Source organism: Psammomys obesus, unplaced genomic scaffold, assembly GCF_907164565.1.
Source record: "Psammomys obesus unplaced genomic scaffold, mPsaObe1.curated_primary_1811, whole genome shotgun sequence".
Lineage (NCBI taxonomy): Eukaryota > Metazoa > Chordata > Mammalia > Rodentia > Muridae > Psammomys > Psammomys obesus.
The window spans coordinates 3,576,229-3,599,246 of record NW_026593286.1 but is presented as its reverse complement, the minus strand read 5'-3'; the positions used below and the strand labels follow the sequence as shown (position 1 = coordinate 3,599,246).

The 23,018-nt window shown below is 47.0% G+C and overlaps 1 protein-coding gene across 3 annotated transcripts in view; it reads right to left on the bottom strand.

Annotated features, from left to right (window-relative positions):
* Window positions 1–23,018, bottom strand: part of Iqca1 (IQ motif containing with AAA domain 1) — a 116,533-nt gene that overhangs the window by 42,087 nt on the left and 51,428 nt on the right. For all 3 annotated transcript variants that reach the window (XM_055616661.1, XM_055616663.1, XM_055616662.1), the window contains exons 8-11: window positions 19,430–19,564; window positions 8,823–8,898; window positions 2,462–2,568; window positions 2,216–2,308 (exon numbers count right to left, since the gene is read on the bottom strand). In XM_055616661.1, coding sequence (XP_055472636.1) covers window positions 2,216–2,308; window positions 2,462–2,568; window positions 8,823–8,898; window positions 19,430–19,564 — 411 coding nt within the window. The remainder of the gene's footprint in view (window positions 1–2,215; window positions 2,309–2,461; window positions 2,569–8,822; window positions 8,899–19,429; window positions 19,565–23,018) is intronic.

Here is a 23,018-nt window from a genome sequence, read left to right as displayed (position 1 = left end):
AAATTAATTAATTTTTTTTACTAACTTTTTTTTCTCTTTCACTTTCCTGGAGTCCAGAGTGTTTTACTCTGAAATACTCATGTAGTTTATAGAGACAAATCCCTATAGGAGCTAGGCTTAACAATTCATCCATTCAATAATATACATTGTGGGTTTTCTCTGAGCCAGAGGTTACCAATTCCTTCCGTTACTCATTCCTACATTGTTACCCTGAAGTATAAGAAATATATTAACATGGTCTCATCAGCAAGTGTAACACCCACTAGTTATGAAGCATAAATAGGACACAGCACAGAGTGCCATGTATACGCAGAGACAAGAGCCGCTACGGGGTTTCCAGACGCCTCCCAGAGGAAGGCTCTCATTTCTTCCTGGGAGACAGAGATGCCACTGGAGAATGTGAATGAGGAGTGTCCAAATCAGACTGTGTTCAGGAGGATACCACTCAGGATGCTGGGTAAGGTCTAAGCTGCCATCTCCAGTAAGTGCAGGAAACTGTCACATGATGTGCTGTCCTTCCCTCTGTGTCCCTTCCCCGGCTAATGCTCTCGCTAAGCTTTAGCTCACCCTGAAGGTCATCGTCAGGTCACCAGGGCTCGGACCAGCCTGTGCAAATTCTTGTAGCTACATAATTGTCAGCAATCTCTTGAGAGCACCTGACACCTGTTGTGACACGGGCATCTTGCAGGTGCTAGACTGCAGGGAATGAGATGGGGTCAGAGGAGTGATGTGACTGATGTGACCTTGGGCATGGCTGGTGAGGTGGAGGAAACCTGGCACCTGAGAGGAGGTTACAGCCACCTCCAATATGTAGCACCTACTGTGATCAGCTTAGTTTCCATGTCTGGTCACGAACACACCCCCTTTTCACAGATAAAGACGCGCATGGAGCTGAAAAGTGGTATGAAGAGATGTTCCTGTAAAGACAAGAGGACTGCGCCAGGCCAGTGAGTTGTATCTTCATAACAGAGCTCTGAGACAATCTGACTTCAGAGTTGCCATATGGCCTTATGTTCAGCACAAAATGGACCAAGACAGGTTTCCTAAGACTGTGTGTCCCCTGAGATGCTGAGACTCAACACAGTGAAGCTGAGCTTGTGAGTCATAGGCAGGGTGGCTTAGTGTCTCCAAACCACCAGTTTCCTGTGCCTTTGATAACACCACCAAGGAAGAAGCTTGGATTTATTTCTCTTTTGAGCATTCTGGCCCAGTCGCAGGGCTGACTTGTAGAATGAAGGTGGAGACAGGAGGCTAAAGGAATAAACTATTATACACCCTTAAGTCCAACTTAAGGATGCTTAAACCACCATGGGATGGATTTGTGGCAATTTAAGAGTTGACTCATCCGGTTCCTTTCAGTCTGATTCTCCCACTCACAGCCCTGCTTGCTGGTACTGGCTTTCACGATGGGAGCAGATGGGAGAAGACGGATTGGGGGCATTTGTTCTAGCCTTCTGGTGGCACCCATCCTCTGTAGGGCTTGGGTGAGATTAACCTGTAATGGAGGTCCCGGGAAGATTCCCTCAGATGGCTGGGTTATTCCCACTTAAAGGTCATACAGTTAAGCACTGGGTGGTGAACAGTGAAGTCAGCCAAAGCAGGGATGCTTGTCAGTGTTCTTTTGCCATGAAGAGACACCAGACCAAGGCAACTCTTATAAAAGAAAGCATCCAGTTGGGGCTTGCTTACAGCTTCAGTGGTTTAGTTCATTATCATGACAGGGAACATGATGGCACACAGGCAGACATGATCCTGGAGGAGCATCTGAGAATTCTATATCCACATCCACAGGCTGCAGAAGAGAGAGCCACTGGGCCTGCTTGGACTTCTGAAACCTCAAAGCCCACCCCCAAGTGACACATTTCCTCCAGTAAGGTCATACCTCCCAATCCTTCCCAGGCAGCACCATTCTTGATGAACAAGCATTGAACTATATGAGCCTATGGGGGCCATTTTTTGATTGTTTTTTCAAGACAGGGTTTCTCTGTGTAGCATTGTCTATCCTGAACTCACTTTGTAGAGCAGGCTGGCCTTGAACTCACGGAGATCCGCCTGCCTCTGCCTTTCTGAGTGCTGGGATTATAGGCGTGCCACACCACACCTGGCTGGGGGGGCTTCTTATTAACCCTGCCACAATGTGGGACATGCTGGGTGCAACCGGCCCCAACAGGCTGTCGGTGGCTGAATCTGCCGTCTCGGCTTGTTAAATACGTACCTTCTTTGCTTTCTTTGCCTTGCCTGGCAGTTCAATCTCTTTGTTCACAGCTAGCTTAAGGTTTTTCAGCTCTTGTCTCATCAGTTCATCAACCTAGGAGTAAATACACCACTTTTAGGTGACTTCATGTGCCTTGTGTTTCCTTAGGGGTAAATTCTTGGACTGTGCCTCAATTTGGAAACTGAAGAAAAGTGTAATCATTGCAGCAAATGGCTTTTCCCCTCCTAGATGTAAATGTGGGCGTACCTGCACCCTTATCTCCGACTCTAACTCCCTCCGCTTTTCCTCCTTGATAATCTCTGGGTCATAGTCCTGAGGGAAGTTCCAAGATTCATCTTTGTGCAGCCACACATCTGTACTCCACAGACAGAGAAAAAGGAAATTAAAAAATATGTTCAATATCTAGGTTAACGAGAGCTGTGATCTCAGCACACACCAATCTTTCCTGTTTCTGGAACAGAAACAGCTAGAGGGTGATGGGATTTATAGACCTGCCCTGTGCTATCCTAACAAAAGAGATAATATAATGTGAAAACAAAGATATGTTAGTGATGACCGTTTTGTTTTTCCGGGGAAGTCTGAGACAAGACCCCTTGGGAAAGAAGAGCTTCAGTAAGACATAGACACAAGGCCTAGTTTTTAAAGTGTGTGTCAGGTGTGCGAGCTACAGACATCACACCAGTGGCTACATGGTCATTTGTGGGAAAGCAGTGGATGCCAGCATGGTCCGCTTTCCTTCCTCGTCAAACTCTGAGGTCAGCAGATGTTAGCTGGGACGGAACCTGGCAGATTTCAGCACCAGCGAGGGTTCTCACACAGCTCCCTACGTCCTGCCTGAGAGAGCTGAGCTGGGTGATTATCAGAGTACTCATCTTACCACACCATAGTCTCCACACCAAGATATGTGGGCAAGCCTGCAAGTGTTAGACGGGAGGCAAGTGCTTGAAAAGGCACAATGTGGACTTGTAAGAATCAGGAAAAAAAAAAAAAACCCTCATCTTTCAAACTGGTGATTTTTCATAGACCCAGTTCTTCCATGTGTCCTCCCCTAGACAGGGCACAGGGTGGGTGCAGGGGGAGGGGGAGGAGATGAGTGGTACCATTGGAAGAAAGTTAGTTTGAAGGTGATAAAATTGTTGAGAATGAAGTTCATGGTGTAGCATCATCTGGTCTAGCAGGGAACAAGTCTGGCAAAAAAAAAAAAAAAAAAGTGTCTCTGGAGCTTCACTGACCAACAACTTCTTATAGAAAACTATCCCACACTTAACAGTGTGGTTTTCATTTAATGGCATGTGTCTTCTGGTAGAAGCTCCAGAGACACCCTAAAAGCAACACAGGCTATGACCATTATTTTTGGTTGCCCATCGTAACGATATGGTTAAGACTCTATTGTTAAAGCCATATGGAAATAAAGTTGAAGTTTCCTCTAGCTTTCACAGAGCTAGATGGTACTATGTAGCTTTTGGGGAAGAAAAGTCACAAATGGTCTTACCCAGAGTTGAACTTTGCAAGCTGCAAGGCAAGATGTGCCCACTGGCGTACCAGTGGCGTCGCTATTGTGAGACAACCGACCACTTTCTGATTGGCTTTGAGGACTGCTCCCCAGGAAGAAATTCATGCTTGAAACTGTAGAGCTGATTAAAAGCCATGGCTATGGAAGTCATAGGCCCTGTGGGACTCTGCCACTGTTGTCTTGATAATGGATGTGTCAAACCGCCTCCTAAACAGTTATGTCTATACCCTTAGATTTGTGGTGGTGAGAGAAGCTTTTGTCTGAATGGGAAGGTGTTAGCAAAGTGCTAAGAATACGTGAGTGCTCATCTCTCAATATCTAAATCATCCCACCAAGGCTCAGGGAACATTGTGGGAAAAGGGGAGGAAAGAATGTAAGAGCAGGAAGATGGGGCTGACAGAGATGAAATTCTTGCTTCTGGACATGATATGACCATTGCGCCCATGAATTCACGGCAGCTGTGTTCGCCTATGCACGATCAAGGCAGGGAGCTTTTCAGCATGGGTGGGGAGGTGGCTCACTAAACCTCACTCCTAACCAGGATCTACTGGAAGCGCATGGCTGCTGGGGCTGTCATGTTTCTTCGGGGTACTGCTGCTGTGGCCACGCATGCTCTGGTGGATGCTCCCACAGCGGGTGTGTGGGAAGCACTGATTGGACTCAGCAGAATATGAAAAAAAAAAAAAGAGAGAGAGAGAGACTGTGAAGGTGGGAGGGGTTCCTGCTGAGGGAAGTAGGGAGAGTGGGAGGGAGAGGTGGGGTCGAGATGATCAAAATACATTGAATACATATATGAAAGCATCAAGGAATAAATAAAAACATTCTTAGTAAGCTCATTTTCTGAAGTACACATTCTTCTAAAATGTAGAACAGTTTAAATGCAGTGCTTATAGATGCCTCTTTTTTTGAGACATGTTCTCAATGACCTAGAGGTCTTCTATTTTAGCCTTTAAGTTACCAAGACTGACTGCCATGTCTGGCTCACTGGATTCCTTCTCTGTGTTAAAAAAAAAAAAAAAAAATCTGTTTTCCCCTGACAATAGTAAAAAGAGCTTCAATGTGTTATAAAGTGTCATTTACTAATGATAACTTCCCAGCTTGCAGGATTGGTAAGTTTTCAGCCACCACAAAGTTTACCTGTTACATTAAGACATCAGGGGGCAAAGTTGTTTTGCTATTTGCAGGGACTCACTTAGCATTGCTAGACTCTGAGAACAAGGCTTTCAATAATAGCAGAAGGATCGTGGAATATTTAACAAGGAGGGACCACAGCACAAGTATTCCCCTAAGAGTCACAGTAACAGGTTCACACACTGGAGCTAAGCTTCATAGCAGGGCTCCCCACAAGAAGCCGTCTGATCTCCCCTCTACAAGGTCTCAATGGGCTGATTTTTCCATCGAAAAGTTGCTTTCTCATGACACTTCTGCCAGGGCACTTTTCAATCCCTTCAGGAATTTCATGGGCATTTGTAAATACAGGAAGCTGTTTGGGACCCTCAGAGGCCACTCACTGCCCTCACTCTCCCGCAGCCAGAAAGAGCTTTTTATCCCTAGGCTGTGAAAAGCAGGCCAGGGCCCTTTCACATGGAAGGGAAGGGGAGGGTGGTTCGGTGAAGAGGGCTGGGAGGGGCCTTAATCTCAGTGATTAAAATGCTAATGTATTATTGGAGAAGGCAAACCTTTGATTTTAATGAAAAGGATTCTAAGATGAAGAGAGCCCTCTTTAAGTTATTGCAGACCTGGGAGATGACAGCCAAGGCCTCCAACTAGCAGGCACTTGAGGCTTCTCCCTGCTTCTTGGATTTCAGTGGGTCTTGCAAGTTGCAAGACCCGGCTTCCTATGGGAATACCAAATCTCCCCCCCCCCCCCACACACACACGAATTCGTTTTTGCTTTTTGTCAAAAAGAAACACGCACACAAACTGCTTGCACTCATGTTTAAAAATGACAGTGAAAACTGACTCTGTGCCATCTGCCTCTGTCTGGTGTGTTCATTTCTCTATTCATTCTTTCACAAAGAAAGTAAATTCTGTGTTAATTATGGTGCTGCTGGCTTGATCAGTCTCAGACCAGGCCTCACTTCCAGAGCAAGTAGGTGACAGGTCCTGCCCTGTGGGACTTGGGCCCCAACTGTGGGAAGCCACACACCCACTACTTGGCATCTGAGCTGGGTACAGAGGGGCGACGGGGTTCAGGTGGGGAGAAGACCCACAGCTCTGCAGCAGCCCAAAGGCAGGCAATCCTGGCACTAGGGCTGAAGGGACAAGCCTTGTGAGCAAGGGGAGCAGGGGGCATGCTGCTGCTGTGGGGGTGTGCTGCGCATGCCGGGGGAAGACAAGTGTCAGTGGGAGATGACTCTGTGGCCTCAGAGCGCCTTCAGCTCCCGCACAGATTGCTCTCTCAGCTCTGCACAGTGCGCGCCATGATTCCTTGGTACGTTCTGATGGGAGCTTCCGAGTGCCTAGCGTTATGAGGGAGGCGTTCCTCCCCCATTTGTCTTCCTCTGCCCTCCTCTTCTCTGCATAGTTGTGGGAAAAGGGAAGGGCGGAGTCAGCTCTTCCGGTCTCTGAGGGTGAAAATGTGCACCGGCCCTACACACCTGAAGTCCCTCCTGCTCAGGATAGCTTGGATGGTGGTGCCACCAAGGTGAGGGAGAGGAGTCAAGAGTGGGGCTGGCAGTGAGTAGAGACCAGGGAGGGCCCATGGTGGTTGTGAGGGTGTGGAGGGCTCCCAGCAGAGGGCCCAGGAGAAAATGAATGTGGCATTACTGGGCTCCTCTGTGTGGAAACCATCCTGAAGGCTGGTGGGAGGCAATAAGCACACAGCACAGTCAAGTTGGTAGAAAGGCCCCAAACCAAGACTGCAGTGCAGTGTCTTGCCAGTCATCATTCTTGTCCACACACACACACACACACACACACACACACACACACGTTTGTGTGTGTGTGTGTGTGTGTGTGTGTGTGCGTGCGTGCAGGTATATCAATAGAACCGTGTTTAGACCTGGACTTGCTGAGTGGGTTGCCAAAGGTCCTGCCTGCTCAGGGCACACCTCTGCTTTCCTCCCAATTCATGTAACTACCCAGCGGGGGCCCTCCCTATCTGCCAATCCAACATGCAATGCCCTGCGGGCATATCGAGGACTGACACATATTTGCTTCCAGATCAACATGGCATCAGACATGGTGGGGACAGTCAGAGTTTGCCAAGTGAATATGCGGATGGGTGGATGTTTTTGGTGGCATACTGTGCTTCATTGCATGTAAACACTTGAATGAATTCTCGGACTGTAAAGGGCTTCCCAACGGTCCACTGTGACAAGGGGCTATGTTCACTTCCTGATTCCTGTGAAGACTGAATGACACGGGCATAGAAAAAAATTGTCTTTGCATGCTTTGGGCACCTGGTAAATGTTAGTTGATCCTTTTGATGTCCTTCCTCCTCAACGGACTTAGGTGCCATATGCTGACAGAGTCTCCGTTACTTGTGGCTTCTCCCAGAGTTCCCTGTACGGCCCTACCTCTAGTGGTCTCTAAGCAGGGTTCCTGCTAGAATATATTTAGCAAATGAACTTGTAACTATAGTGAACTTGTTGTTAAGGATATAACTCAATTTACTGGGATAAACACTTTGAATCAACATTAAATTATCTATATATCTACCTACCTATCAGTCTCTTATTTATTTGACCCGCTGCTGTCCAGAGCAGACTCAGGTTGGGAAGGAAGTCCGTGATTAACTACATTTGATAATGTTCCCCTTTACGGCCTTGTTACATTTCCCAGGAAGTTCCACAACACACCAGGGCCCAGGGCCTCACTGGCCACCCATCCTTTAAGGTTTATCCCGAGGGCGCAGTGAGGCTAGGAAGCTGGATAACAGTCCTGGCAACTTAGAATGGAGATGGGAGAAAGGGCGGAGCCCATCTGCTCTCACCTTGCCAGGTTCTGGCTACACTAATGGGACTGAACCACGAACAAAGCGATTGTCAGAACTGAGACTGGCCTTTGTCTGAGAGGATTAAGATTTGTACCCGTGGATCTCATTTCCTTAATGTAATTCCTTTCTTCATGCCACTAAGCAAGAGCATGGTCAGCTGAGGTGCGCAAAACTGGGGAAAATTCTAGAACATTTCTAGCCTGCGTGTGTCTCTGTCCTCAGTTTTCCTAGTTTCATTTCTGTTGCTGTGACAAATGCCCCGATTGAAAAAACCAGGGTTTATTGGGCTACAGTGCCTTGCTGTAGGGAAGCCAAGTCAGGAGCTCAACTGAATGGCCACATCACTCCCATAGTCAGCAGCAGGGAGAAACAAATCACCCGTGCTGCCTTCTTGCTGTCACCAAGCTAGCCATCTCAGCTTCTATATAGTCCAGGGCCTCAAATGGTGCCACCCACAAGGGGCTGGGCTTCCCACATCAAGAACAGAAGACAATCCCTCAGAGACATGCTTAGAGGCTGACCTCATCTAGACAGTTCTTTGAGATTCTCTCCCAGGTGATTTTGGGTTGTGTCAAGTTGAAAATAAAAAACTAACTGTGATGGTTACTCTATTTTCAATTAATTAATTAATAATTAACTAATTAATTTACCAACTTATCATAAGCTAGAGTCATCTGGAAAGAGAGAGTCTTAGTTTAAAAACAATGCCTCCATCAGATTGGCCTGTAACCAAGTCTCTGAGGGCACTTTCTTGGTTGATGACTAATGTGGGAGGGTCCAGCTCACTGTGGGCGGGGCCACCACTGGGCAGGTGGTTCTATAAGAAAGCAAGTTGAAGCAGCCATCAGCAGCAAGCCAGTAAGCAGTGTTTCTACAAAGTCTGTGCTTCAGTTCCTGCCTCCAGGTTCTTAACTTGAGTGCCTACCCTGACATCCCTTCATGGCAGACTGTAAGCTGAAAGAAGCCCTTTCTTTCCCAGGTTGTTTTTGTTAAACTAGGACAGTAGCCACCACACCAACTTATGCTTTGAGGAAGCATAAGTTGCTGGAGAGGGACAGGTTTTGGCTGGTCTAAGGCCTGTCTACGCACTGGAGCTTGGCCACAGATGGCAGACAGGGTGACCCCTTGAGTACCAGGTATTCTATGAGACTGACCTTTGTATGAGCTGTTTCCTTCCTCCATCAATTTAAGGAAAAGACTTGGTGACATTTTCCATTCCTCATCTTCTTCCTGTTCAGAGCAGAAGAATATTCTTGTTAATTACAGGTGCAATTTATCTGTCAAGACCAGACCAAAAGGTGCAGAGGTTGTGTCTGACAGGGCTGAGGATCTTGCCCTGTCCACCAGGGAAGTTCCCCAGCTGGTACTGGAAGCATGGGTGGCCAGGCTACTGAGGCATCTGTAGGACAGGCACTTCTCTGCATGGTGGCTCTCCAATCACTGTGTGTCCACAGCCCTGGACACCGCACGACCTTTGTGCCACCAATCCTGACTGCTCCCCCTCCCTGTTTTCATACACAAATGGTGCCAAGCCACAGGTCCTGACTCCAGCACTTCCTGAGGTCTTACTCTCTTCTTATCTCGGTCATCTGATAGGACCCTTGCTCATATACTGTCCAACTCAGGGCCTCCCTCTATGTCCTTCCTGAAGGGACTCAGGCACAGATACGATCAATCTTAAGACTCCCTTCAACTGATGCCCTGAGACATCTGTCCTGAAGTTCCTTGTTGACTTTGTCCCCATAGGACAAAGTGCCACCTTGTAGCAGGCTGCAAGCAGCCCTCCCAGCCCTGTCCCCTACCCCCAGGCCACTTCCTTGCTCTGACATTGCTGCAGCCATGTGGAGGAGGATGCTGTCTTGCACACAGTGGCATGCTCTCTCCTTGCCTCCTCCTTTATCCGTCTCCTTTTTCCGGCCACTAACGCTTTCTGATGGTTTTGGGCTCAGAACCCTCTCCCCCAGGAATCTCCCACCAGCAGCCAGCGTTACATCCCAGCACTGGCTGGATTTGCCCACACTCTCATGAGTGTTCCTTCCTGTGACAGTCCTCCACTTCCCAGCAGACAGAGGGTCATGAATAGTGGTGCTGTCCCTTGGTCTTGGAGCTGGCATTTCTGCCTATCACAAACATTTATTGGGTGAAAGAAGATTATAAAACATGCATTCTCAGCCCACAGATGAATAAATACTATGCTCCCCTCCACCCACGGGAAAGAACGAGGCACCAACACCTGCTACAAGGATGGCCTGAGTGAGCAAGGGAGACACAAAGACCACATTCCAGAAGGCCCCACTTAAGACAACTGCTCAAACTCTATCAAGTTAGACCCCAGTCAGTCTCTGACCCTAGATGAGCCCTGTGCTCTGCTTGGCAAAGCTGGGGCCCTCCTCCCACAGGCTTTTGCTAGACTGCAGGTGCTTGGAGTTCCCTGATCACCAGGAGAGACAGCTGAAGCAAGAGGTGCAGGCTTCTGTGCAGATGCCCAGGGGCCTAGAGAAGGAGTCCCAGGACCACAGCTTGGCAGGCAGGTAAAGAAGCCACCTGCCTTTCAGAGCCAGGAAAGAATTTGGTCCCTAAAGTACCGGAGCACAGAGCAGAGGAGCCGCTAATCGGTGGGGCTGATATTAAAGTAAAGCTCATGGGTTGAGGAGCCCGCCCAGGGGGCAGGGTTGCTCAGGGTTGGCCTCTGTCCTGCCCTTGGGTATCGAGACACCCCATCAAGAGACAAAAACCACAAACAGCAGCAGGGACAGCTGGTGCTCAGGGGCAGACGTCCTGCCTGTGTCCAGATAGAGTGACCACACTCTCATCTGTTACCAGCCCCTTCTCATCCTTTCCCCTCCCTTCATGTGTCTGTTATTTTAATTTCCTCATAACCATCCCCATCACCTTCATTTGTTCCTCCTTTCTCCTCCCACTGGCCTCTTCCTTAATTCAAATAACGACCTTCTATTCCACACACTTTTAAAACAATCTAATTTCTTCATATCAGAGAAAACACAGCACTCATCTCTCATCTCTCGTCTGGCTTATCTTGCTTCACATGGGTTCCATTTGTTTCCTGTCAATGGCACACTATTGTAATTTACAGACAAGTAAAACTTTGTTGTGTGTGTGGTCCACATTTTCTTTATCTGGTCTGTTGATGGACACAGATGGACTTAGGCTGATTACTATCTTGGTTGCTATGAAGGTAGTTCTGTGAACATGGATGTGCAGGGACCCTGTCCGTGACATGGACTTAGAGCCTTTCAAATGTAGGTATAGGGGTGGTGTAGCCAGACGGTTCTCTTTCAGACATTTTTGAAGGAACTCACATTAGTGTTTATATTATTTTTATCTTTGCTTGTTTTATTATTGTTGTTATTATTTATTTATTTACTTTTGGAGAGGGTCTCACTATGTAGCTATTGGTGCCTGGAACTATCACCAGCCTGACCTTGAACTCACAGAGATCTACCTGCCTGTGCCTTAAGGCTTGCACCATAATGTCTGGTTTTTTTTTTTTTTTTTTTGTATTCTTGATGAAAGCCATTCTACACATGGTATCCAGTTTTCTTAGCACTACTTGAAGACGCTGTCTCTTCTCCGGTTCCTGTTTTGGGTTCCTTTGTAAAATATTTGGTGATTGTAGCTGCGTGGGTGTATTTCCAGGGCTTCTTGTCTGTTCATCTGTTCCACTGCTCAACATGCCTGTCTGTGCCAGTGTCACGCTCTTTTGGTTACTGTGGCTTTACGGTACAGTTTGAAGTTGGTTATGGTGATGGCTCCAGCAATATAGCAATATTCTTTTTGTTTAGGACTACTTTGGATGTTTGGGCCTTTGTGTGTCTGTGTGGGTTTTAGGACTTTTGTTTGTTTGTTTGTTTATGTGAAGAATGTCAGTGGAATTTTGAGTGGGATTACACTGACTCTGTAGACTGCTTTGGGTGATAGAACCATTTCAGGCATGGATTCTGCATTTGTGGTCTTCCTATCTTCTATCTGCTTTAATTTCTTTACTTGGCTTTTGGAGTTCCTTTTGAGAGGCATGATGTTTGCAGGCACGTGTGTGTGTGTGTGTGTGTGTGTGTGTGTGTGTGAGTGTTTGTGTGTGAGTGTGTGCACAAGAGTGTGTGTGTGTGTTTGTGTGTGTGTGCGCTCTCGTGTGTGTAAGGATGTATGTGCGCAGGTGACAGACATTTATGTATATGTAGAGGACAGAGATTGACAGTGGATGTCTTCCTTACTTTCATCTTAGTTTTGAGACAGGGTTTCTTTCTGAGCCTGGAGTGCTCTGGTTTGGCAAGGCTAGCTGGCCAACAGGGCCAGGAACCTTCCTGTCTCTGCCTCCCATTGTGCTTGGCTTTCCCCCCACCCCTTCAAGACAGGGTCTCTCTGTGTGGCCCTGGCTACACTGGAACTCTGTAGACCAGACTGGCCTCAAACTTACAGAACTCTACCTACCTTGGCCTCCCAAGTGCTGGGATTAAAGGTGTGTGTCACACCGCCACCATGTCCCCCCCCCCCCCCCCTTAATGTGGACTCTGGAGCCTTTCATTTTTATCTCAGTATCTACATCATGGATTATTGCTTTTGATCTCTAGCTCAGGTCCTGGAGCCTGGCACACTTATGGTCATTTTTAGTTTTGTTTGCTTTACTGCTGTTGGAGTACAGTGTATCCTTAATCTTGTCCTCCATCCCTGAGAGTCTCTCTTTAGCTTGATCTAGTCTACTGTTGATATTTTTTGTTTTGATTTATTGAGGTTTTCATTTCTAAAATTTTAGTTTCGCTCTCTTTCTCTCTTTGGTTTTTCTTTAAAACCTTTACTTTCTCTCTGAATTTTTTATCCAGGCTTCTGGCTTTCTCATCTACTCCCTCTCTTCAGTCATCTGTATCTTTGGAGTTGCTGGTGCCTTCTAGCCAGTGTTTTGCATTCTTGGCGTTTCATCAACCTCAGCGTATTTGGATTATTTTCCAAAGGGCTGTGACCTTTGGAGTGGTCCTACTCTCTTGCTTTTCTTAGGTTCTTACATTTCTGGGTTGCAGTTTATGCACCTGTTGGGACGAAACGCTCTTCTGGAGTTATTTGTAGGGGTCTCAGTGAGGAGCCTATGCTTGAGGGCCCACTCCCTGCATGTCTCAGAGAGGAGGAAAGAAAATCCTGCAACAAACAGCAACCAAACCACACCTAAGCAGCTATGGAAATCAAGTCAAATCATTTCCAACAGTGATTACATTACCAATGACCATGGAACTATGGGGGCCAGAGAACAGGAAGAGGAGTAGAAGGAGTAAAAAGAGGAGAATGAGCAGGAGGAGGAGAGGAAAAGGATCATCAGGTGGATGAGGAGGGACAGGAAGAAAGAGGAGAGAAAGAGGAGAATGAGCAAGAAGAAAAGGAGGAGGATGGGTCAGGAGGAAGAGAGGAGGAGGAAGAAGAGGAGGGAGGAGTGGGGTATGGAAGAGGGTTGGGAGGAGGAACAGAAGAAAAATCAAGAGAAGGAAGAGGAAGAAGAGACGGAGGAGGAGGAGGAGAGGATTCCAGGGAAGGGACACAAGTGGTGTTGCAGAGCCATAACAGGAGAGAGAAATGTGGGTGAGTCGTCTGTTTAAACAATGAAAAGTTCATCCATGTTCACATGAAACAAAAGGACACAGATATACAGATGTGTGTAGGAGAAGGCAGGGAAGAAAGCAAGAGATGCACACAGACACACAGACAGGAAAAAAAGCCAAGCAGAGAGGAAGAGCCTTGAAAGGTCCCAGACCTTGGTCTCGGCCTAAAGGCAGGGCAGCAGAGGCAGGATTGGCCACTGGGACCCTGCTTTGGCTGGAACTGACACAGTGGCGCTGTGGGAGAGGCCTTTCCCACTGATAGAAATCTGTTTCTCTATACACATCACAGGCTATCAGCGTGCTTGTTCTCCCTGCTCTGGGCCCAGGACCCTCATGGCAACATTGCCATCTCACACATGCTTCCTGTTCTGTCTGAAACCAGTGGACAGCTTTGTATGCAACAGGTGTTTGAGGCAGGAACATAAAAGCAAAACTAGAGGCCTCTTTTTATTTCTACAATAAAGTTCAAGTTCTCAGGGGCAAAACCCGCCGTGAGACTGGTTTGGGAAACATCTAATCCTGCTGATTTTAAAGAGAGAACACTAGACATTCCCATGACATAACAGAGCCCAGCCTCCCATGCAGTAATGACATAATTAGCAGTTATATGAGCTGCCTTCTCACTGAAGGGTAAAGGGCAGCTCGGAGCTTCTGCTTCCTCCTCCAAGTGCATTTCTTTCTTCGATAAAGAGCCTTCTGCTTCACTGAGTAATTCCTTCTTCGGCTGCTGTTCTAAGTATTTCATACATGACTTCTCTGGAGTATTGCAGGATTTTCTTCGGAAGTTTGACTCTGCCATCGTAACCCAAGGGTCATTGATTCCCCCTATCTTTGCTTGCATAGGGCCACAGAAGTGCACTGCGTGAGGTCACAGCACTGTGTTTTCTGACGGGAACTTCCCGGCCATGCCCCTGCTGTTCTTAGCTGAGCCGAGAAGCTGGAGAGTGTTCTGAAGAGAGGAAAGCAAAGCCCTGGCTGCTGTGGGCAAATGGGTGTCATGCACACAGCTCGCTCAGGCTCAGCATTGAGCTGGGAAGGCTAAGGCAGGGTGGGTGAGAAGTGAGAACCTGGGTCTTGGTTGCATACACACACACACACACACACACACACACACACACACACACACGCACACACATCTTCAGAGGAGATGGATGAAGGAGCTAACTCATGGATCTGAGTTCTTAGCCACTTCCATGCCAGGCCAGGGAGGCCATCCTTCTTGTCTCTTGCACTTTGCATGCCACTTCTCCCCCCTTCTCATGTTATCACTGATGACTTTAATAAGCTTGTTTTGGGTGCCCAATGAGCCAGGTGCTCCCAGTGAGGGGGGTGAGCCTACACAAGCCCTATCCTTGCATTTTTTTCAGATCTGTTCAGTCAGGGCCTGTTTACTGTACACACTGTCTACCGATGCCAGAAAGCAGGATCTGGCTCCCTGAAGGCACTCACAGTACCCTCTGGATCTTCCTGCTGCCTCGCAGCAAAGCCACACACCCCATTAATTCCACAAATGACACCATCACACACAGCACTGTGCAAAATACAAAACTCAAAGGACAAGGGTCACCCTCATTGTTCCTAACGGAAGGAACTTTTCATTGTTCTCTGAACGCGTGCTCCCTGTCCTTGAATGCTAAGGAGTTACGGGTTTTACCAGTTGAAAGGTGCAGCAAGTCACTTCTGATTCTTTCCTTGTTGGTTGGTGTAACTAAACTTCATTTGCCCCGCCCCACCCTCACTTCATACCCTGACTGTGTGAAACTCTTAGGTCTCTCCTCGAACAGCTGAGGGATAGAAGGCAACATTCTCTTATCTTCTCATAGACCGACACAGTTGGGCAGTGAAGTACAGTCTTCATAGTGCTGGGTTTCGTCTTTGTAACAGGCCATTTCTGCCTCTCACCGGTCTTATCTGAAGGTATATGTGATGGCTGTTAATCTTTGTTGTCAACTTAATGATATTTAGAGTCACCACGGAGACAAACCTTTGGATGTGACTGTGAGACAGAAGAGGCCGAGCAGGAGGGACACACTCTGGGTGTGGATAGTGCCATCCCATGGCTGGGGCCTAATTGTTCAATACAGAGCTCCTCCTTGTGCCAAGAGACTAGAGAGAAGATTGTGGCTGGTCATGGTGGGTGACACCGTCAACCAAGAGCTCTCAGAGCTGGTGGTGCAGTGTCCGGGCACAAAGAGCTGCCCAGTGGCACTCTGGTCATGTTCTGGTCCAGTCAGAGCACTCACAACAATTCACAATGCTGTACAATGTGGTTTCCGCAAGGAGGGCGCAATTGTAGGCTGGGTTCCTTTCTTGTTTTCCTCCCTCAAGGCAGCATGAGAACCACGAGAGCCACAGCCAGACAAATGACATTACTTTGCTGCTGACAGCATGTTTGCAGAAGTGACCGTGCATTGGCAGAAAATATCCTGGCTTCAGGGTTCCCTCACAGAAGTATCCCATCCCAGAGGTATCCCCTCATGAAGCTGTCTATAATGCAGAATCTGCTCATTGAGCTATCCCCCGTGAAGTGGTCCCCCATAGAGGTATCTTCCATGGAGGTAGCCACTAATTTAGATATCCCCCATGGATGGATGGGAGCAGGAATGCACTGTTTGAAATCTTAAACAGTTTAGACGACAAACTAAAAATCCATTGAAAAGTAATTTTTAAACTAGGAAATGGTGAGATTTCATTATATATTCTATACAGTGTCCTCTGTGAGAGTGTTTCTATTGTATCTTCCAGCCATAGCTTGCCATTTCCCGATTAAATCCTCCGTGTCAGGCCGTTCACACTGCAAGGGGCTTTGCATTTGGTGGAGTCCAGCTTGCTGCATTTACAAGGGTTCTACTCTTCCTCCTCCCCAACACACAGCACTGTCTTCTGTATGTGTAGTAGGCATGTCTATGTCTAGAACGTGCGCGTGCGTGCGTGCGTGCGCGCGTGTGTGTGTAGGGGAGGCATGTGTGTGCACGTGGGACCTGCGCTTGACGTGGAATCACCCTGGATTACCTCTCAATCTACCTTAGAGCTCACTGATGTCATGTCTCACCAACCAGCTTGCTCTGGGTTTCCCCGTGTCTCCTGAAGCGGGACTGACAGGTGCTCTGCCAAGCCCAGCTGGCACTTATGTGGGTCCTGGGGATCTGAACTCTGCTTCTCACACTTCTGTGGTAAGTGCTTGATGAGAGAGCATCTCCTCAGCCCTGAACTCAACTTTAAAAGTTATTTATTTACTTTTTTATTTATGAGTGTTTTGTCTGTCTGTCTGTCTGTAGGCATGTATGTATGTGTACCGTGTGTGTGTATGGTGCCCATGAAGGTCAGAAGAGGGCATCAGACTCCCTAGAACTGGAGCTACAGATGGTGGTGACACTGTGATTGCTGGGAATCGAAACTGGGTCCTCTGGAGAAGCAGCTCATGCTTACACATTGAGCCGTTGTTCCAGCCCGTGGAGTCTACTCCCCCCTCCCCCCAGACAGGGTTTCTCTGTAGTCCTAGCTATCTTGGAACTCTCTCTGTAGACAATGCTGACCTTGAACTCACAGAGATCTACCTGCCTCTGCCTCCCAGCTGCTGGGATTACAGGCATGAACCACCACTACCCGGTGTCACCATGTGTTTTAAGACAGGGTCTCTCATTGCCCTGGGACTCACCAAATGGCCAGGCTTGAGCACTAGGGAGCCCAGAGAAGCACCCGCTTCCACCTTTCACAATGGGAGCACAAGTTTATGCTGCAGTACTAGGCTAAAATAGTGAGGTGAATAATGTTTTCTAAAATTCTTATATGAAAATTTAAATTTAGAAGCTCAGATGTGGATTTGTTTTGGGGTTTTGTTTTCTCTGCCATTAGCTCCAAAAGGAAGACCAAATTTCCTGTGTGGTTCTTGTTTCTTGTCTAAAAGCTCAACGTGGTGTCTTGAGATGGATCCAGGGACAGAAGAAAAATGTTCCTGTTTTCAACATTTCATGATTTTGCTGAGATTCTGATGAAGGGATCAAATGACCTACAGGTGTTTTATTTTAGAACACTCTCCTTTTTTACTTGAATTTTTCCATCACTTGAGAATTTCATACATGTATATAATGTATTTTTGAGCAAATCTATCCCACATGTCCTCCCCATCCATGTCTTTTTTGTTTTTGGGTTTTTTTTTTTTTTCAAATCTACTGGGTCTGCCTATATGTGCATGGGCCACATCCTTGAAGAAAATGGAATCTCCCTTGATGGTCTGCAGCCATCTTGTGGCAATAATCCCTCAGCCAGAGGAATGGCTTTACAAGCTCGTCCCTAGTCCACGCTGGCATTTTGGCTGGCTTGGCCCTGTACAGGCCTTCTGCCTGCAGTCACGCCATTGGGAGTTCATGTGTGCAACAGCCCTGTCTTCTCTGCTAAATATTGTTTCACTGCAGACATCTATTTCCTCTGCCTGTTATTATCTTCCTGCCCCATGGTCCATGATGTTCTTATGTGAAAACACAGAGATCCAAAGAAAGTTCCACCCTTCCCTCATCCCACTGGCCCAGCAGTGATGGGATCTTCAAATGCTGGCCAAAAGTCCAGCTGTTCAGATCAGTATTCTGTGCCTATGTGGCTTTTTCTTCTCAGTGATGAGTATTTCTGACAATCTCATGGACCTACAGGATGTTCAGCTCTCTGCTTGTGTGATGTTTCAGGAAGAGCATGACTTTTACTAATAGTGGTTAGTGAAAAAGGTAATCGATCATTATTGATATGAAGGCTCTCCAAGGTTTCTGAGTGACAACTTCCCACCACTTTGTGAGGGTCAAGGCGGGCAAGCCAGTGCCCATACAAGTATAGTGGAACTCTTCCCCCCTCCCTCCCTGGCCTTCTAACCAGGATGGATGATGTGCTTGAGGATGAGGACTTGGAGTACTGACCTGAGATAGCATCAAACAAGCAATCCACCTCCACTCCCAATCGCGCCCTGCATAGGACGTGTGTCAAGGTGCCAACTCTGTGTCCTGGGAGTAACAAGCAATTACGTCCAAAGAGGCAGCAAGATATGTTTGATGGTCAGCTTTAACTGTCAACTGGACACAATCTAGCATCACTCTCTACTCTGGGTAGAGAGTCTCAATAGGGCATTATCCAGATGAGGTTGGCCTGTGGGCTTATCTATGGGGATCGTCTGGATGACATTAATTGATGTGGGAGGACCAGCCCACTGTGTGCTGCAGCATTCTTTAGACAGGGCTCCTGAGCTGTAAAAAGTGAAGGAATGAAGCCGAACACAAGCAAGCAGGCAAGCAAGATGTACGCATTCATTTCTCTCTGCTCTTGCCTAGGTGTGAGTAGCTGCCCCAAGCTTCTGCCGCCGTGAGGGCCAGCTGTGATGGACTGTAGCTGCTCAGGTTGTGAGTCACAACAAACCCTTTCTCACCTAAGTTGCTCTTTTCTTTCCTCCAGGGTATCTCATCATAGCAATAGAAATGAAACTAAGACAGCATGTAATTAAAACAAAACAGGAGCTGGCAAATAAGGCAGGGCTAATATATTTTACCCAACTATCTCCTGGGGTAAATGCTAGTTGCTTACACTTTATTGGTGGTTTCTGAAGGTGCTGGTAAGGCACTGCCAGTGTCAGTGTTTTAGTTTTATTTGTTTGTTTGTTATTGCTTAGTTATTTTATTTTATTTTATTGAGACAGGGTTTCTCTGTGTAACAGCTCTGGCTACCCTAAACTCACTTTGTAGATCAGGCTGGTCTCGACCTCACAGAAATGAGCCTGCCTCTGCCTCCCTAGTGCTGGATCTAAAGGCATGCCCCACTGCACTGGCTAAGTTCAGTTTTATGCTGAATTCAAATGAGCACATTTGGGCTAACAAAGACAGGGGTATTTTCACTTCACAGTGGCTCCTTGATTTGACAAACAGCTTGTCTTGAAGAAAGACAAGTGGGGTGACTTATTTTGGGGGAAATAATTATGTAAATTATATAAACTGACAGTTGTCCTAATAGGTACTTAGGAAATGAAGACGAGGTTGTGACTGAACGCTGGTCAACATAAAACAAAATGAAGTCTGAAGCTGCCGATGGCGACCTTAGCAGCTTTCAAGGTTACCCCTTGACCTGAGAACTGAGCAAAGCCAGAGTAAAGCAAGAGAATTCTAAAAAAGTTACACACTCTTTACCTTCAATTTGTCTTTTTGGGAGCCTTTCTTCTCATCAATTTTGCGTCTTTGGACCCTAGTCTCCCTTTCTTCTTTTTTCTTTTTCTTTTTGAGTTTTTCTTCCTCCTCTTGGTTAGCTAGGATATCCTCGACAACCTATGGAAAAAACCAAAAACAATCATAGCACCTCACACACACTGATCAGGAGGATTGCTTCCCCATCCTGTCTGGCTCCGTCCCTGTTCTGCTCTCCTGCTGGAAGGCACCTGAGGAGACTGGATGGAGGTCAGACACCTCTCTCCATATCTCCATACTTTTTAGGGGTTGCATTGGCCCTAGAAGAGGCCACACTTCCTTCAGCTGGCCAGTCACGGCAGGGCATGCCAACCCTCCAGTAATCCAAGCTCAGGACTGCTCTGTTTTCTCCTGGGACCCATGCGAGTGTGAGAGACACACGTGTCCTTGCACACAGAAGCTGGAGCTTTCCAAGCCCTTGCTCACCTCAGTAGGCTCCTAGTAAATAACCCTTTAATACCTGGCTGGGCTGGGTGTCCTCAGTTATCTGTTTTCTCTCCAAAGCATAGAGCGGTCACCCTTACACTCTCTCTTTAAGGCTCCGACAAATAATATACTGTCAGGATTTGTTTTTTCATCAGTTACAGCTCTAGACCAATGTTTGGCAGAGCTGGGGGCTTGTGACATGGATCACTCCTACCCAGGAGAGCCCCCGTCCCTGCCCTCATGACCGATATTGTCCATATATTCTGTATATAGGACACATCTGCAGTAGATGATCCCTTGCCTATTCCAGTTTCTGTGTCTTTGCCCTTTGTCTTGTCTGAGAGTGCACAGTAGTTTTAATAATGGCGGCATAACGACCATTCTTGTGTGTTTCTACCATTAGTGGAACTGTTTCTCATGAACTTAATTAGGCATGACATTGGGTTTCAAACGAAGATGGAAATATATTGTTAGGCTAAAGGGTAGATATATTTTAATTTTATTGATTTCATTTTTATTGAGAATTTCATGCATGCATATTAATGTGTTTTGATCAAGTCCACCTCCTATTCTCTCTCTCTCTCCAATTTCTCTCCTATCCTCCTACCACTATTCCCTCCAAGCTTTATGTGTTTTCTTTTTAAAACAAACAAACAGACATCAGGCAGACAGACAGACTGACGCTGTCTTCACTTAGTGTTTCCTGTATGTGCATGGATGGCTGTAGGACCATCTGCTGGAGCATGGGCAGCCTTCTCGGGGGCCACATTACTGAAGAAAACTGACTCTCCCTTCATCAGCAGCCATCAGGTGCATGTTGCTCTTTAGCTAGAGATGTGATTTCCTGAGCCCCTTCTCTGCCCATGGTGGGATTTTGAGCTTGTTCAGGTCTTGTATCTGCACTCATAAGTGCTCTGATTTGCTGTCGTGTCCAACAAATAATATTTCTTTGTGGACATGCAGTTCCTACTGCTCTTATAATCTTTCTATCCCTCTTCCTCAATTAAGCCGTTTATTACTCTGTCCATTTAGCAGAATAATAGTCGTAGGTTTTCCCTATGCCCTGTGATCCATCCAGCCATTGGATTAGGGCCCAATTAACAGTACCAGGCACAGGTTCTGTCTCATGGAACAGACTTTAGATCTAATCAGGAAGTATTCGGTTACTTCCAGAACATTCATGACACTCTTGCAGCAGAGGGCATATTTTGCCAGGTAGTCAGTACAGTGGTTCATGGGGTTCACAGCTCGGCGAGATTGCTGACTACTTCTCTCTCTCTCTCAGTATTGTAAATGGAACCTTCTGGTACTATGAATGCTGGGCAGTAAGTATGAAGCTCCCAAGTCAGTACCAGCTTGATTTCTCCATGTCCTGTGACTCAAGTGTGTATTATCTGCAGGGTAACCAAGAGCATTAGAAATGACTTACAGTGTTTGAGGGTGTTTTTGGAACCCTACTTGACCAAGAACTCAAAAGAGGATTTTATTTTTTAGTATCAAGAAGAGAGCTGAGTTTGGAGTCTCCATATCCATGTGATGAATTCATGTTTGTTTGTTTGTTTGTTTGTTTTTTTGGGGGGGGTGTCAATTCCCACGATGTGGTGCATTCACACATACCTTAAACTCAAAATGTTGTTGCATTCTGAAATAAGTGCTGCTTTATTGCTGTGGTTTACCTCCTAAGTGTGCTGATAGTTTTAGTGTGTCAGTATTCTACCCTCCCCCACTCTAGCAGTCCTGGGAATTGAACTTGAGGCTTGGTGCATGCCCTTGCATCTGTTAACACATGGTCCAGTCAGGAAGCTGAGGCCCTGCCTCCATCTCTAGACAGGCAGGTCCAAACTGCAGACACAGCCTGTGGTGGAATGTGGCCTGTAATCACTGGTCTTTTCTCACTTTCCATCATCTGTCATTTAATGCTAAGCTTCCCTGTGGTCCCCTTTGCTTTATCGGAATGTATTAACCAGATGCCCTCAGGGTTGTTTTTAGTTTGACTAGAGTCAGCTCCTCCCTTTCATGTTTCTTGTGAACAACTGAGACATTCCACCAACATTCTTAATCCTGTAATCACTGCCCTCTAAACTGCAGTGAAGCATGTTTGGCTGCTCGCCCTCCTCTGACTTTCAAGACCCTGCATGTTCCTGAAGATTTAGCTGCAGAGCAAGACCCAAACACACAGAAAGAAAGAAAGAAAGAAAGAAAGAAAGAAAGAAAGAAAGGAAGGAAGGAAGGAAGGAAGGAAGGAAGGAAGGAAGGAAGGAAGGAAGGGGAGAGGACAACACAGAGTTAACGTGATGGTCCCTCAGGACAGGCCTGTTGAAATGCCAAGTTCAAAGCTGCATGCTTATAGTATTGGGGAGCGGGGCAGAGTGTGGTCTGCAGGGAGGAGAAAATTGTTGGTCTCTGATGGCATGAATGTGTCGGGTTAGAGAGGAACCCTGTGCCTGAGCACATGTGCCATAGGGCCCAAAGTGGGGAGTCTGGCTTCGGGCTGATGTGAGGTCTCTGACCCTGACCTTATGAGTGGGTACTCCAGTGCACGGTGCACTGGTACTTAGCTCCTCATAAGAACACTGAGGTGCCAGGGTGGGAGCTGGAGAGATGGCTCAGCAGTTAAGAGCTCTGGTTGATTTTGTAGAGGACCTGGGTTCAGTTCCCAGCACCCACATGGTGGCTCACAATTACCAGTAACTCCAGTTCCAGAAGATCCAATGCCCTCTTTGAACCTCCACACATACCAGACACACATGTGGACTTATATACATGCATGTAAAATATTCATATACATAAAATAAACCTTAAAAAACAAAACAACAATAACCTCTCTGCACCCCCCCCCCGTCCCAAAAAAAACCCTAGAGGGCTGGGGATGTCATCCAGCTGGAAGAGTGCTTGTCTAGCATGCATGAGGTCCTGGCCCTGGGTTCTACCTTGAGCACCCCATACAGGCATGTGGTACATGCCTTTAACCTCAGCACTTAGGGAGTAGAGTCAGGAGGATCTGAATTTCAAGGTTGCCCTTGATACATAATGAGGCTAGCCTGGGCTACAGAGACTATTTTCACACACACACACACACACACACACACACACACACACACACACACAC